Below are 13869 nucleotides of genomic sequence, written 5' to 3' on the forward strand. Positions count from 1 at the left end.
GTGGTCTTCCTGTCTGGGTTGGCGCCCCCCCTTGGGTTGTGCCATGGCGGTGATCGTTGTGGGCTATACTCGGCCTTGTCATAGGACGGTAAGTTGGTGGTTGGAGACATCCCTCTAGTGGTGTGGGGGCTGTGCTTTGGCAAAGTGGGTGGGGTTATATCCTGCCTGTTTGGCCCTGTCCGGGGGTATCATCGGATGGGGCCACAGTGTCTTCTGATCCCTCCTGTCTCAGCCTCCAGTATTTATGCTGCAGTAGTTTATGTGTCGGGTGGCTAGGGTCAGTCTGTTACATCTGGAGTATTTCTCTTGTCTTATCTGGTGTCCTGTGTGAATTTAAATATGCTCTCTCTAATTCTCTCTTTCTCTCTTTCTGTCTTTCTCTCGGAGGACCTGAGCCCTAGGACCATGCCTCAGGACTACCTGGTATGATGACTCCTTGCTGTCCCCAGTCCACCTGGCCGTGCTGCTGCTCCAGTTTCAACTGTTCTGCCTGCGGCTATGGAACCCTGACCTGTTCACCGGACGTGCTTGTTGCACCCTCGACAACTACTATGATTATTATTATTTGACCATGCTGGTCATTTATGAACATTTTAACATCTTGACCATGTTCTGTTATAATATCCACCCTGCACAGCCAGAAGAGGACTGGCCACCCCTCATAGCCTGGTTCCTCTCTAGGTTTCTTCCTAGGTTTTTGGCCTTTCTAGGGAGTTTTTCCTAGGGAGTTTTTCCTAGCCACCGTGCTTCTTTCACATGCTTTGCTTGCTCTTTGGGGTTTTAGGCTGGGTTTCTGTACAGCACTTTGAGATATCAGCTGATGTACGAAGGGCTATATAAATACATTTGATTTGATTTTGATTTGATTAAAGACCAAGTCCATATTATGGAAAGAACAACTCAAATAAGCAAACAGAAACTACAGTCCATCATTATTTTAAGACATGAATGTCAGTCAATATGGAACATTTCAAGAACTTTGAAAGTTTCTTCAAGTGCAGTCATAAAAACCATCAACCACTATGATGAAACTGGCTCTCATGAGGACCGCCACAGGAAAGGAAGACCCAGAGTTACCTCTACTGCAGAAAATAAGTTCATTAGAGTTAACTGCACCTCAGATTACAGCCCAAATAAATGCTTCACAGAGTTCAAGTAACAGACACATCTCAACATCAACTGTTCAGAGAGAACTGCAGAGAGAACTGCATGAATCAGCAATTCATGGTTGAATTGCTGCAAATAAACCACTACTAAAGGACACCAATAAAAATAAGAGACTTGCTTGGGCCAAGAAACACGAGCATCTGACATTAGACCGGTGGAAATCTGTCCTTTGGTCTGGTTAGTCAAAAAATTGTATCTTTGGTTCCAACCTCCGTGTCTTTCTGAGACGCAGAGTAGGTGATCTCTGCATGTGTGGTTCCCACCGTGAAGCTTTGGTGAAGAGTGCAAGGGCTATTTGACCAAAGAGAGTAATGGAGTTCTGCATCAGATGGCCTGGTCTCCACAATCACCCGACCTCAACCCAATTAAGATGGTTTGGGATGAGTTGGACCGCAGAGTGAAGGAAAAGCAGCCAACAATGTGGGAACTCCTGACAGGTTGCATCACCGCCTGGTATGGCAACTGCTCGGCATCTGACCGTAAGGCGCTACAGAGGGTAGTGTGAACGGCCCAGTACATCACTGGGCCAAGCTTCCTGCCATCCAGTACCTATATAATAGGCGGTGTCAGAGGAATGCCCATAAAATTGTCAGAGACTCCAGTCACCCAAGTTATAGACCGTTTTCTCTGCTACCGCACGGCAAGCGGTACCAGAGTGCCAAGTCTAGGACCAAAAGGCTTATCAAAGCCATAAGACTGCTGAACAATTCATAAAATTGGCAACGTAAATTTTACATTGACCCCCCCTCTCCCTTTTGTACACTCACTGTTTGTTACCTATGCATAGTCACTTCGCCCCCACCTACATGTACAGATTACCTCAACTAGCCTGTACCCCCGTACACTGACTCGGTGCCGGTGCCCCCTGTATATAGCCTCCACACTGACTTGGTACCGGTACCCCCTGTAAATAGCCTCCACACTGACTCGGTACTGGTGCCTCCTGTATATAGCCTCGTTATTGTTATTCTTATCGTGTTACTTTTATTGTTACTTTTTATTTTAGTCTACTTGGTAAATATTTTCTTCTTCTTGAACTGCACTGTTGGTTAAGGGCTTGTAAGTAAGCATTTCATGGTAAGGTCTACACTTGTTGTATTCGTCGCATGTACCAAATAAAGTTTGATTGAACTCCTTCAAGATTGTTGGAAAAGCATTCCAGGTGAAGCTGGTTGAGAGAATGCCAAGAGTGTGGAAAGCTGTCATCATGTCAAAGGGCGGCTACTTTGAAGAATCTCAAACATAAAATATATTTTGATTTGTTTAATACATTTTTTGGTTAATACATGATTCCATATGTGTTATTTCATAGTTTTGATGTCTTCACTATTATTCTACAATGTAGAAAATAGTCAAAATAAAGAAAAACCCTTGAATGAATAGGTGTGTCCTAACTTTTGACTGGTACTGTATAAGGTCACATAGTCAGCAAAGACTACGGAAGAAGCTAGTGTTGTCATCGTCCCCTCCCTCGGGGAAACACTGTGCAAAGAAATATAGAAAAGTAAAGAGGGGAATGAGCAAAGGGAGTGGGACGGGGGAGCTGAGATAGCGATCGTGATCAGTGTCAGAACTCAAAGCATCTCTTCCTCGTTCTCTAATCGTTTGTCACTTTGGAACACTCTACCACCTCCATCAGAGCTATCTAGTGTGACAGGCTGCCAGTGGGAATTCAGAACGAGCTAGCTAACTGGTAAACACATGTAAGCTTCCAGAGAGTGACGCAAGGCAAGCCAGCCACAGAACGAGCTAGCTAACTGGTAAACACATGTAAGCATCCAGAGAGTGACGCAAGGCAAGCCAGCCACAGAACGAGCTAGCTAACTGGTAAACACATGTAAGCATCCAGAGAGTGACGCAAGGCAAGCCAGCCACAGAACGAGCTAGCTAACTGGTAAACACATGTAAGCATCCAAAGAGTGATGCAAGGCAAGCCAGCCACAGAACGAGCTAGCTAACTGGTAAACAACCCTCACAAGATAGGCTACTGCAAGGCAGCCACACACAACACAAACTAGCAAACTGGTACACAAGCACCCCGTTTACTGCAAGGCAAGCCAGTCACACAGTATGAGCTAGCTAACTGGTACACAATGCATCCAGTCAGGGTACCCTAAGTCAGGCCTGCCACAAACAGAATGGGCTAGCTAACTGGTACAGTACATGTAGAGAGAACTGCCAGGCAGCCCAACACAGAAAGAGCTAGCTAACTGGTACACAATGCATCCAGTCAGGGTACCCTAAGTCAGGCCTGCCGCACACAGATGGGCTAGCTAACTGGTACGCCATGTCAGAATCTAGAGAGTACTGCAAGCCAGCCAACACATGAGTATGAGCTAGCATCCACTGAGGGTACGCAAAATATCATCCAGTGTTCTGCAAGCTAGTCACACAGCAAAAGCTAGCTAACTTGTACACTAGCATCCAGAGAGTACTGCACGTCAACCACCTAAATCCACAACATACACAATCCTCCAAACCCAACGACATAAATAACACTGAGGATTAGTGGATCCTTGGGATAAAAAAACCCTCAAATACTTCCCATAGAAGTGTACTAAGTTGAAATGCACAACAATGGCACAGCAGTCTCTGTGCTGAGGTAAGTGTTCAAAAGAGACATCAATCTCTTTGCATGTATTTAAAGTGGACCAAAGATTCTGATTCTCTCTCTCTCTCTCTCTCTCTCTCTCTCTCTCTCTCTCTCTCTCTCTAGCAAGTGCATCGGTGATGATTAAAACCTTCCCCAACCAGAAACCGTGGATTGATGGCAGATTTCGCACGAACCACTGCTTTTAATCATGGCAAGACATGACTGAATGCAAACTGTGTAGCTATTCCCACCGCAAGGCAATCAAACAAGCAGTATAGAGTATCAGTATAGAGACAAAGTAGAGTCGCAATTTAACGGCTCAGACACGAGACGTATGCGGCAGGGTCTACAGTCAATTACGGATTACAAAAAGTTAACTAGCCCCGTTGCGGACACCGATGTCTTGCTCTCAGACAAATTAAACAACTTCTTTGCTCTTCTTTGCTCGCTTTGAGGACAATACAGTTCCACTGACATCTAACGGCCCAGACGGCATCCCTAGCCGCGTCCTCAGAGCATGCGCAGACCAGCTGTTCCTGTTCCCAAGAAAGCTAAGGTAACTGAGCTAAATGACTATCACCCCGTAGCATCATCATGAAGTGCTTTGAGAGACTAGTCAAGGATCATATCACCTCCACCCTACCTGACAGCCTAGACCCTCTCCAATTTGCTTACCGCCCCAATAGGTCCACAGACGACGCAATCACACTGCACACTGCCCTAACTCATCTGGACAAGAGAAATACCTATGTCGATTACAGCTCAGCATTTAACACCATAGTACCCTCCAAACTCGTCATTAAGCTTGAGACCCTGGGTCTCGACCTCGCCCTGTGCAACTGGGTCCTGGACTTTCTGACGGGCCACCCCCATTTGGTGAGGGTAGGAAACAACATCTCCACCCCGCTGATCCTGAACACTGGGTCCCCAAAAGGGTGCATTCTCAGCCCTCTTCTGTACTCTGTGTTCACCCATGACTGCGTGGCCATGCACGCCTCCAACTCAATCACCAAGTTTGCAGACGACACTACAGTGGTAGGCTTGATTACCAACAACAATGAGACGGCCTACAGGGAGGAGGTGAGGGCCTTCGGAGTGTGGTGTCAGGAAAATAACAGCGCCTCTTCAACCTCAGGAGGCTGAAGAAATGTGGCTTATCTCCGAAAACACTCCCAAACCTTTACAGATGCACAATCGAGAGCATCCTGTCAGGCTGTATCACCGCCTGGTACGGCAATTGCTCCGCCCACAACCGGTAAGGCTCTCCAGAGGGTAGTGAGCTCTGCACAACGCATCACCGGGGGCAAACTACCTGCCCTCCAGGACACCTACACCACCCGATGTCACAGGAAGGCCAAAAAGATCATCAAGGACAACAACCACCCGAGCCACTGCCTGTTCACCCCGCTATCATCCAGAAGGCGAGGTCAGTAGAGGTGCATCAAAGCTGGGACCGAGAGACTGAAAAACAGCTTCTATCTCAAGGCCATCAGACTGTTAAACAGCCATCACTAACATTGAGTGGCTGCTGCCAACATACTGACTCAAATCTCTAGCCACATTAATAATTATAAATTGGATGTAATAAACATATCACTAGTCACTTTAAGCAAAGCCACTTCATATAATGTTTACATACCCTACATGACTCATCTCATATACTGTACATTTTAGTCATTTAGCAGACACTCTTATCCACAGCGACTTACAGTAGTGAATACATACATTTCACTTCACACATTTTTTGTTGTTGTTGGTACTGGCCCCCCCGTGGGAATCGAACCCACAACCCTGGCGTTGCACACACCATGCTGGCATTGCAAACACCATACTCTACCAACTGAGCCACAGGGATTGTACTCTATACAACCTACTGCATCTTGCCTATGCCACACGGCCATCGCTCATCCATATATTTATATGTACATATTCTTATTCATTCCTTTACACTTGTGTGTATTAGGTGGTTGTTGTGAAATTGTTAGATTACTTGTTAGATATTACTGCACAGTCGGAACTAGAAGCACAAGCATTTCGCTACAGTCGCATTAACATCTGCTAACCATGTGTATGCGACAAATAAAAATGTCATTTGATTTGATTTACATTTGACCAGGGTTTATAGGAATCTGGTCAAAAGTAGTGCACTATGTAGAGGAACATGATGCCAAAAGGGACACAACCTCTGTCTATCCGGTACAGCCGACTATGCCAGGCCTCTTTCATGTTAACACATTCACATCTACAGTGGTTCTTCCTTTAAAAGTTTTTGAGCTTATGACACAACCGTTTGTGGAAGATGGTGACAGATTGTGGTAAATTGCATCATTCTGGCAACAATGGCCGACACTTAAATAACGTGCCATAGAATTCTGCGGCACCCTGCAAGCTGTGCTGCAGTACACCGTAACTGTGTATTTTCTCCCAGTGTTTCTGTTTCAGCAGATATAGATAAAGACATGTTATTTTCAGAATAACTGGAGGAGTCATGTCATTTAGTGTTGACGTTCATTCCCCTCCAGGGTTCGGACACGATGCTTCCAGAGTGGAGCTGAGATAGGCAGGTGAGTTCTTCAGAGAACACACAGCACCTCTGTCATAAAACCACGTTTAGTTAAAACCACAGGGAAGTTTCTAGCTGACGTGGAATGCTATTTCTCCTGGCTAGCCTGGCGTATAGCTGTGAGAGAGTAACTGTTATACAATCAATGCATACCACTGTCAGATACATTTGTGGCAATGTGCATTGTGAGCTGCAATGATATATCTAGGAGGACTGGGGACTTGGGAATGTGGACTAGGGAATGGGGACTAGGGACTGGGGAATGTGGAATGTGGACTGGGGAATGTGGAATGTGGACTGGGAACTGGGAAATGGGGACTGGGGAATGGGGAATGGGAAATGTGGACTGGGGACTGGGGAATGGGAAATGTGGAATGTGGACTGGGGACTGGGGAATGGGAACTGGGGAATGTGGACTGGGGACTGGGGAATGTGGAATGTGGACTGGAGACTGGGGAATGGGGAATGGGGACTGAGTTACTGGGGACTAGGGAATGGGGACTGGGGAATGGGGACTGCGGAATGTGGAATGCGGACTGGGAACTGGGGACTGGGGAATGGGAACTGGGGAATGGGGAATGGGGACTGGGGACTGGGAACTGGGGAATGTGGACTGGGGACTGGGGAACGTGGACTGGGGACTGGGGAATGGGGACTGGGGACTGGGGACTGGGGACTGGGGAATGTGGAATGCGGACTGGGGAATGGGAACTGGGGACTGGGGACTGGGAACTGGGGACTGGGGACTGGGGAATGTGGAATGCGGACTGGGGACTGGGGACTGGGGACTGGGGAATGCAGATTGGGAACTGGGGACTGGGGAATGAGGATTGCAATGCCTTTCTATTTCAGGTCAAGATTTGTTCTTGTAACATTTGCATCATTTAGGCTACACACATCCATCAAGTTTGTTTCTTTGCTACAGTAAGAAACTGTTATTCCACCCAACCCAACAACAAGTGATGAAGAGTTGTGCTGTGCCCAACCCAACAAACAAGTGATGAAGAGTTACGCTGTGGTCCTAACTGACATTACATGAAGCTTTCTCACAGCAGGCTGAACAGCAGGACTTTTCTCCCTCTTAGTCAGAGAGAGCAGAGTGACGGTCCAGTGAAACCACACAGAAGCCCAGAGTCCCTCATCCGTCGCTCTCTCTTTCACTCAGACGCACTCCCTGTGTGTGTGTGTGTGTGTGTGTGTGTGTGTGTGTGTGTGTGTGTGTGTGTGTGTGTGTGTGTGTGTGTGTGTGTGTGTGTGTGGGGGGGTGTGCGTGGGTGTGCGTGTGTGTGTGTGTGAGTTCAATCCCCGCAGCCATCATTCTCTCCTCTCACTCAGCCAGACTGAACCCTGTCCCTTCTCCTCTCTCCCTTCCCGCCCCCCAACCCCAGGGCCCCGGAAACATCCATTCCCATAAATCATTAGCCGATAAAGAAAAAAAAAAGTATCTCGGAAAACATCAAAGGGAAACTATTTATTAATTTGGCACCTGTGGGCTCTCCCCTGACCAATTACACCCTGTAGCTTAAGGTTAGAGACTCCAACAACTCCAACTCAGTCTCACAGTTTCATCCGTCCAGTGTCTCGCTAAGGCGCTGATGACATCACTCAGTGGTAGACTTGACCCTGCACGACTCAGAGTCTGCTTTCCAAATGGAACGCTATTCCCTATTTAGTGCACTACTTATGATCCAGATGGCACCCTATTCACCCTAAATAGGGAATAGGGAATAGGAAACACGGAATAGGGAATAGGAAACAGGAAATAGGGAATAGGAAACAGGGAATAGGAAACAGGGAATAGGATATAGGGAATATGGAATAGGAAATAGGGAATATGGAATAGGAAACAGGGAATAGGAAACAGGAAATAGAGAATAGGAAACAGGGAATGTGGAATAGGAAACAGGGAATAGGAAACAGGGGATAGGGAATAGGAAACAGGGAATAGGAAACAGGGAGTATAGGGAATAGGAAACAGGGAATATGGATTAGGAAACAGGGAATAGGGAATAGGGAATAGGAAACAGGGAATAGGAAACAGGGAATAGGGAATAGGAAACAGGGAATAGGAAACAGGGAATAGGGAATAGGAAACAGGGAATAGGAAATAGGAAACAGAGTGCCATTTGCGACACACCCTGGCACAATTAGAGAGGCTGTGATCTGGTCTTCTTTAATCCTGACGGTGGGCAGCCTTCGCTAACAGGCCTAACTACAAAACACACACACGCACACACACAAGCTTGCACACACACACATAAACACACATAAACACACACACACACACACACACACACACACACACACACACACACACACACACACACACACACACACACACACACACACACACACATTCACACACACATACACACACCGTACCGTCCAGCCCATAGCCAAACATGGCACAGTTGTGTGTGATCGTTCAGGATAAAATACTTCCATCATTAGGATCATGTATAATTTGTTCTGGGATTCCTTGTTGAGGTTACTATAGTAACATAGTTTACCACATCAGTCACAGGCTTCATTATTAAGTGCATGGATGATGTCGTCTCCACAGTGAGTGTGCGTACATACCCCAACCAGAAGCCATGGATTACAAGCTACATCCCCACTGATCTAAAGGATAGAGCTGCCACTTTCAAGGAGTGGGGCACTAATCCGGATGCTTATAAGAAATCCCGTTACGACTTTCGACGAGCCATCAAGCAGTCAAAACGCCAATGCAGGACTAAGATCGAATCCTTGTCGGATGTGGCAGGGCTTGCAAACTATCACGGAATACAAAGGGAAACCCAGCCGCGAGCTTCCCAGAGTGTGTCATCTCACTCTCCATAGCCGATGTGAGGGAAACCTTTAAACAGGTTAACATTCAGTCAGATTACCAGGATGTGTGCTTTGCTGACCAGCTGACAAGTGACTTCACTGACATTTTCAACGTCTCCATGACTGAGTCTGTAATACCAACATGTTTCAAGCAGACCACCATAGTCCCTGTGCCCAAAAACGCCAAAGTAACCTACCTAAATCACTGTCGCCCTGTAGCACTCTCATCTGTAGCCATGAAATGCTTTGAAAGGCTGGTCATGGCTCAAATCAACATCATCTACCCAAACACCCGGGACCCACTCCAATTCGCATACCATCGCAACAGATCCACTGATGACACAATCTCTATTGCACTCCACACTGCCCTATCCCACCTGGACAAGAGGAATACCTACGTGAGAACGGTGTTCATTGACTACAGCTCAGCGTTCAACACCATATTGCCCTCCAGTGTGGTGCAAAGACAACAACATCTCCCTCAATGTCAGCAAGACAAAGAAGCTGATCGTGGACTACAGGAAATGAAGGGCAGAGCACGCCACCATCCACATCAACAGGAAACTGTAGTGGAGCGGGTCGAGAGCTTCAAGTTCCTCGGTGTCCACATCACTAAGGAATTATCATAGTCCAAACATTTAACACAGCACGACAACACCTCTTCCCCCTCAGGAGGTTGAAAAGATTTAGGAATGGGCCCTCAGATATTCAAAAATGTCTACAGCCGCACCATTGAGAGCATCTTGACTGGCTGCATCGCCGCATGGTATGGCAACTCCTTGGCATCCGACCGGAAGGCGCTACAGAGGCTAGTGCGTACGATCCAGTACGTCACTGGGGCCGAGCTCCCTGTCATCCAGGACATCTATACCAGGCAGAGTCAGAGGAAGGCCCTGAAAATTGTCAAAGACTCCAGCCACCCAAGTCTTAGACTCTTCTCTCTGCTACCGCACGGCAAGTGGTACCGATGCAACAAGTCTGGAACCAACAGGACGCTAAACAGCTTCTACCCCCAATCCATAAGACTGTTATATAGTAGGGTAGCTATTGGTTAACTATTTAACTATCTGCATTGACCTTTTCACTCATCGCATATACTACTGTTACTATTTATTATCTATCCTAGTCACTTTATCCCTACCTAGTATATGTACATATCTACCTCAATTACCTCGTACACCTGCACATCGACTTGGTACTGGTATCCCGTTTATATAGCCAAGTTATCGTTACTCATTGTGTGTTTATTCTGTGAATTATTATTTTATAATTATTTCTCTCTGTATTGTTGGGAAGTATTTATGTTGTTTATGAAGCTTGTGACAAATACAATCTGTTGTAGCTACTGTAATTAGTGTTGCTCTAGAACCAGATAAAAGACCTTTGGCCTTTAAAAAATGATTTAACTTGGCAAGTCAGTTAAGAACAAAATCTTATTTACAATGACAGCCTACAGGGGAACAGTGGGTTAACTGCCTTGTTCAGGGGCAGAATGACAGATTTGTACGTTGTCAGCTCGGGGATTCAATCTTGCAACCTTCTGGTTACCAGTCCAATGCTATAACCACTAGGCTATCTGCCGACTTGCATTATGAGTTTGTTCATGTAATGTCAGGCAGACCTTTTACATCTTTAAGCTGTGTTGCATAAGAAAGACAGTACATATTATTTACTGTACATTGGCCAAATGCACTGCATTACAGTTTCCTGAGTCTTCTTCATTTGTTGAATGCTTTGGTCAATATGGTAAAATCATATATAGCTTTTTTGCATCATATCTAGAAAAATATTTTGCAAATACATCTCGCAATATACTGCATGGATTATTTAATTGCATCGTTCAATATTCTTCCATAACTATCCTTCCACTACTTCTACAGAATGTAGGAGATAGACAACAGACAGCAACAGTAGACAATAGTATCACAGTATTGGTGATAGTATACAGTCTACTTCTACAGAATGTACTGTAGACGACAGAAGACTGACAGCAAGTTGCTTTTTTTATTTTCTTTTTCTCTCCACTAAAAGTCTGCAGGCACAACCTACCGACGATGGTTGCTCTTTTTGGCAGGATAGTGACAGCTCCCACTGCTGCTTCCTCTAGCTGATGGACAGGGCTGTTCTTGGCTCCCCAGCTGTCTGAACCGATCCACAGGAAATGACCCACCTGGTCAGCTCTCTTACTGGCATTCAGGATACCCCTGCAATCAGACACACAGATAGAATGAATAGGATAGCATAGAATGGAACAGTACATTATAGTCCATATTGCAAATTGAAATGTGTATTTTTTTGCTATGCATCATCTCAAGCAACCCAGACTCCATAGAACCCCCCCCCCCCCACACACACACACACGATTCACAGCAGAGTTATTCAAACAGTACATTGATCTATCAGTCACACAGCTCCGTACAGCAGTTATTCAAACAGCACATTGATCTATTAAATCAGTCACACAGCTCCATACAGCAGTTATTCAAACAGCACATTGATCTATGAAATCAGTCACACAGCTCCATACAGCAGTTTTTCAAGCAGTACGTTGATCTATTATATCAGTCACACAGCTCCGTATCTATTATATATTATCCTTGTACTCCTCAGTAACATGTTCATGTACATTTTTTACATTGACATTTTTTGGGTCATTTAGCAGAAGCTTTTATCCAAAGTGACTTACATCTTAAGATGCATTCATTTTAAGATAGCTAGGTGTGACCACCATATATCACAGGAAGTATATATCACAGGCACAGGAAGTACACTTTCTCCTCTAATACTATTATTGTTATACTATAGCTATCAGTAGAGCCAGAACGATAGAACTGCTAGGCGGGTGAAGTACAAGTGTTGGTTCAGGAAAGGAAGGGGATTATTTAAGATACTCTTTGAAGAGGTAGGGTTTACGGGTGCTGTCCTAGCTTCAGGGGGAAGCTGGTTCCAACATTGGGGTGCCAGGACAAAGAAGAGCTTGGACTGGGCTGAGCGAGAGCTGCCCTACTGTAGGATGGCAGAACGGAGTGCTCAGTTTGGGGTGTAGGGTTTGAGCATAGCCTGAAGGTAGGGAGGGACAGTTCCTCTTGCTGCTCAGTAGGTACGCACCATGGTCTTGTAGTGGATCTGAGCTTCGACTGGAAGCCAGTGGAGAAGGGTGTAGGAGCGTGGTGACATGGGATAACTTGGGAAGGTTTAGATTTCTGGATACGTTGCAGGAGTTTGAAGGCATAGGCCGGGAGCCCAGACAAGAGCAAGTTGCAGCAGTCCAGATGGGAGATGACAAGTGCCTGGATTAGGACCTGTGCCGCTTCCTATGTGAGGAAAGGGTCGTACGTTATGGATGTTGTAGAGCATGAACCTGCAGGAGTGAGTCACTGCTTTAATGTTTGCAGAGAACATCAGGGTGTTGTCCAGGGTCACGCCAAGGTTCTTTGCACTCTGGGAGGGGGACACTATGGAGTTATCAACCGTGAGGACGAGGTCTTGAAGGAGAAGAATGGTTGATTGTCATCGGCATAGAAATGATAGGAGAGACCATGTGAGGATATGACGGAGCCTAGTGACTTGGTGTATAAAGAAAAGAGGAGAGGGCCTAGAACCGAGCCCTGGGGGACACCAGTAGTGAGAGTATGTGGTGCAGACACAGATCCTCTCCATGTCACCTGGTAGGAACAACCTGCCAGGTAGGATGCAATCCAAGAGCCTGAGACGCCCAGCTCTGAGAGGGTGGAGAGGAGGATCTGCTGGTTCACAGTATTGAAGGCAGAGGATAGATCTAGGAGGATGAGAACAGAGGAGAGAGAGTCAGCTTTGGCAGAGCGGAGAGCCTCTGTGATAAAGAGAAGAGCAGTCTCGGTTGAGTGACCCGTCTTGAAGCCTGACTGGTTAGGGTTAAGAAGACCATTCTGAGAGAGATAACGAGAAAGTTCATCAGAGACAGCACGCGCAAGTGTTTTGGAAAGAAAAGAAAGTAAGGATACAGGTCTATCATTTTTTTACGTCAGATGAGTGGAGTGTTGGTTTCTTGAGGAGGGGAACAACTCCGGCCATTTTGAAGTCAGAGAGGACGCAGCCAGCGATCAGGGATGACCTGATGAGGGAAGTGAGGAATGGGAGAATATCTCCAAAGAGAGGGGAGAAAAAGGTCAATGCGTAGGGTAGTTTTTCCATTCTATTTCCTCTGAACAAAGAGATAGCGTGAAGAGATATTTCCTCAGTTTTTGTATATTGTCTTGAAAGATAAATCAACCGGATGCTGAGTTATATCCGGTTTGATGTGGAACTACAGATCAATTACTCAACCACACATTGCATTGTGGTCTTGCGATCACAACAGAAATACAATATCACAAGAACTGTGACAAAGACTGAAACTTCAATATTTACTGCTGTAAAATGGCTGTGGTGTTGTTGTTTTTGTTCTCCCTACAATAGTAGGTTTACATACTGTACGGACGTTCAGTGTTTTAAAGCAGGTGCTGAGGATCAAAACGATTTGTTCAGCAGAAAGTACAAGACAAGTCTACGGGACTGTGATCATATCATCTAAGCTCAGATGTGGTTTTACTGAAACAATGATTCAACCCTTTGATGAAGACCAAAGTGTTCGATAAGTTGTTTCATTAACCTGTTGGGTCTAGGGGGCAGCATTTGCACGTCTGGATAAAAAAAATGTACCCGATTTAATCTGGTTACTAATCCTACCCAGTAACTA

At 45.9% G+C, this 13869-nt stretch overlaps 1 protein-coding gene across 1 annotated transcript in view; it reads right to left on the reverse strand.

The window, feature by feature from the left end:
* LOC106566206 (metabotropic glutamate receptor 7) overlaps positions 1 to 13869 on the reverse strand; it is a 396414-nt gene that overhangs the window by 194967 nt on the left and 187578 nt on the right. Inside the window, exon 4 of the mRNA XM_045691964.1 lies at positions 11202 to 11356. Coding sequence (XP_045547920.1) covers positions 11202 to 11356 — 155 coding nt within the window. The remainder of the gene's footprint in view (positions 1 to 11201; positions 11357 to 13869) is intronic.

Source organism: Salmo salar, chromosome ssa12, assembly GCF_905237065.1.
Source record: "Salmo salar chromosome ssa12, Ssal_v3.1, whole genome shotgun sequence".
NCBI classification, from domain to species: domain Eukaryota; kingdom Metazoa; phylum Chordata; class Actinopteri; order Salmoniformes; family Salmonidae; genus Salmo; species Salmo salar.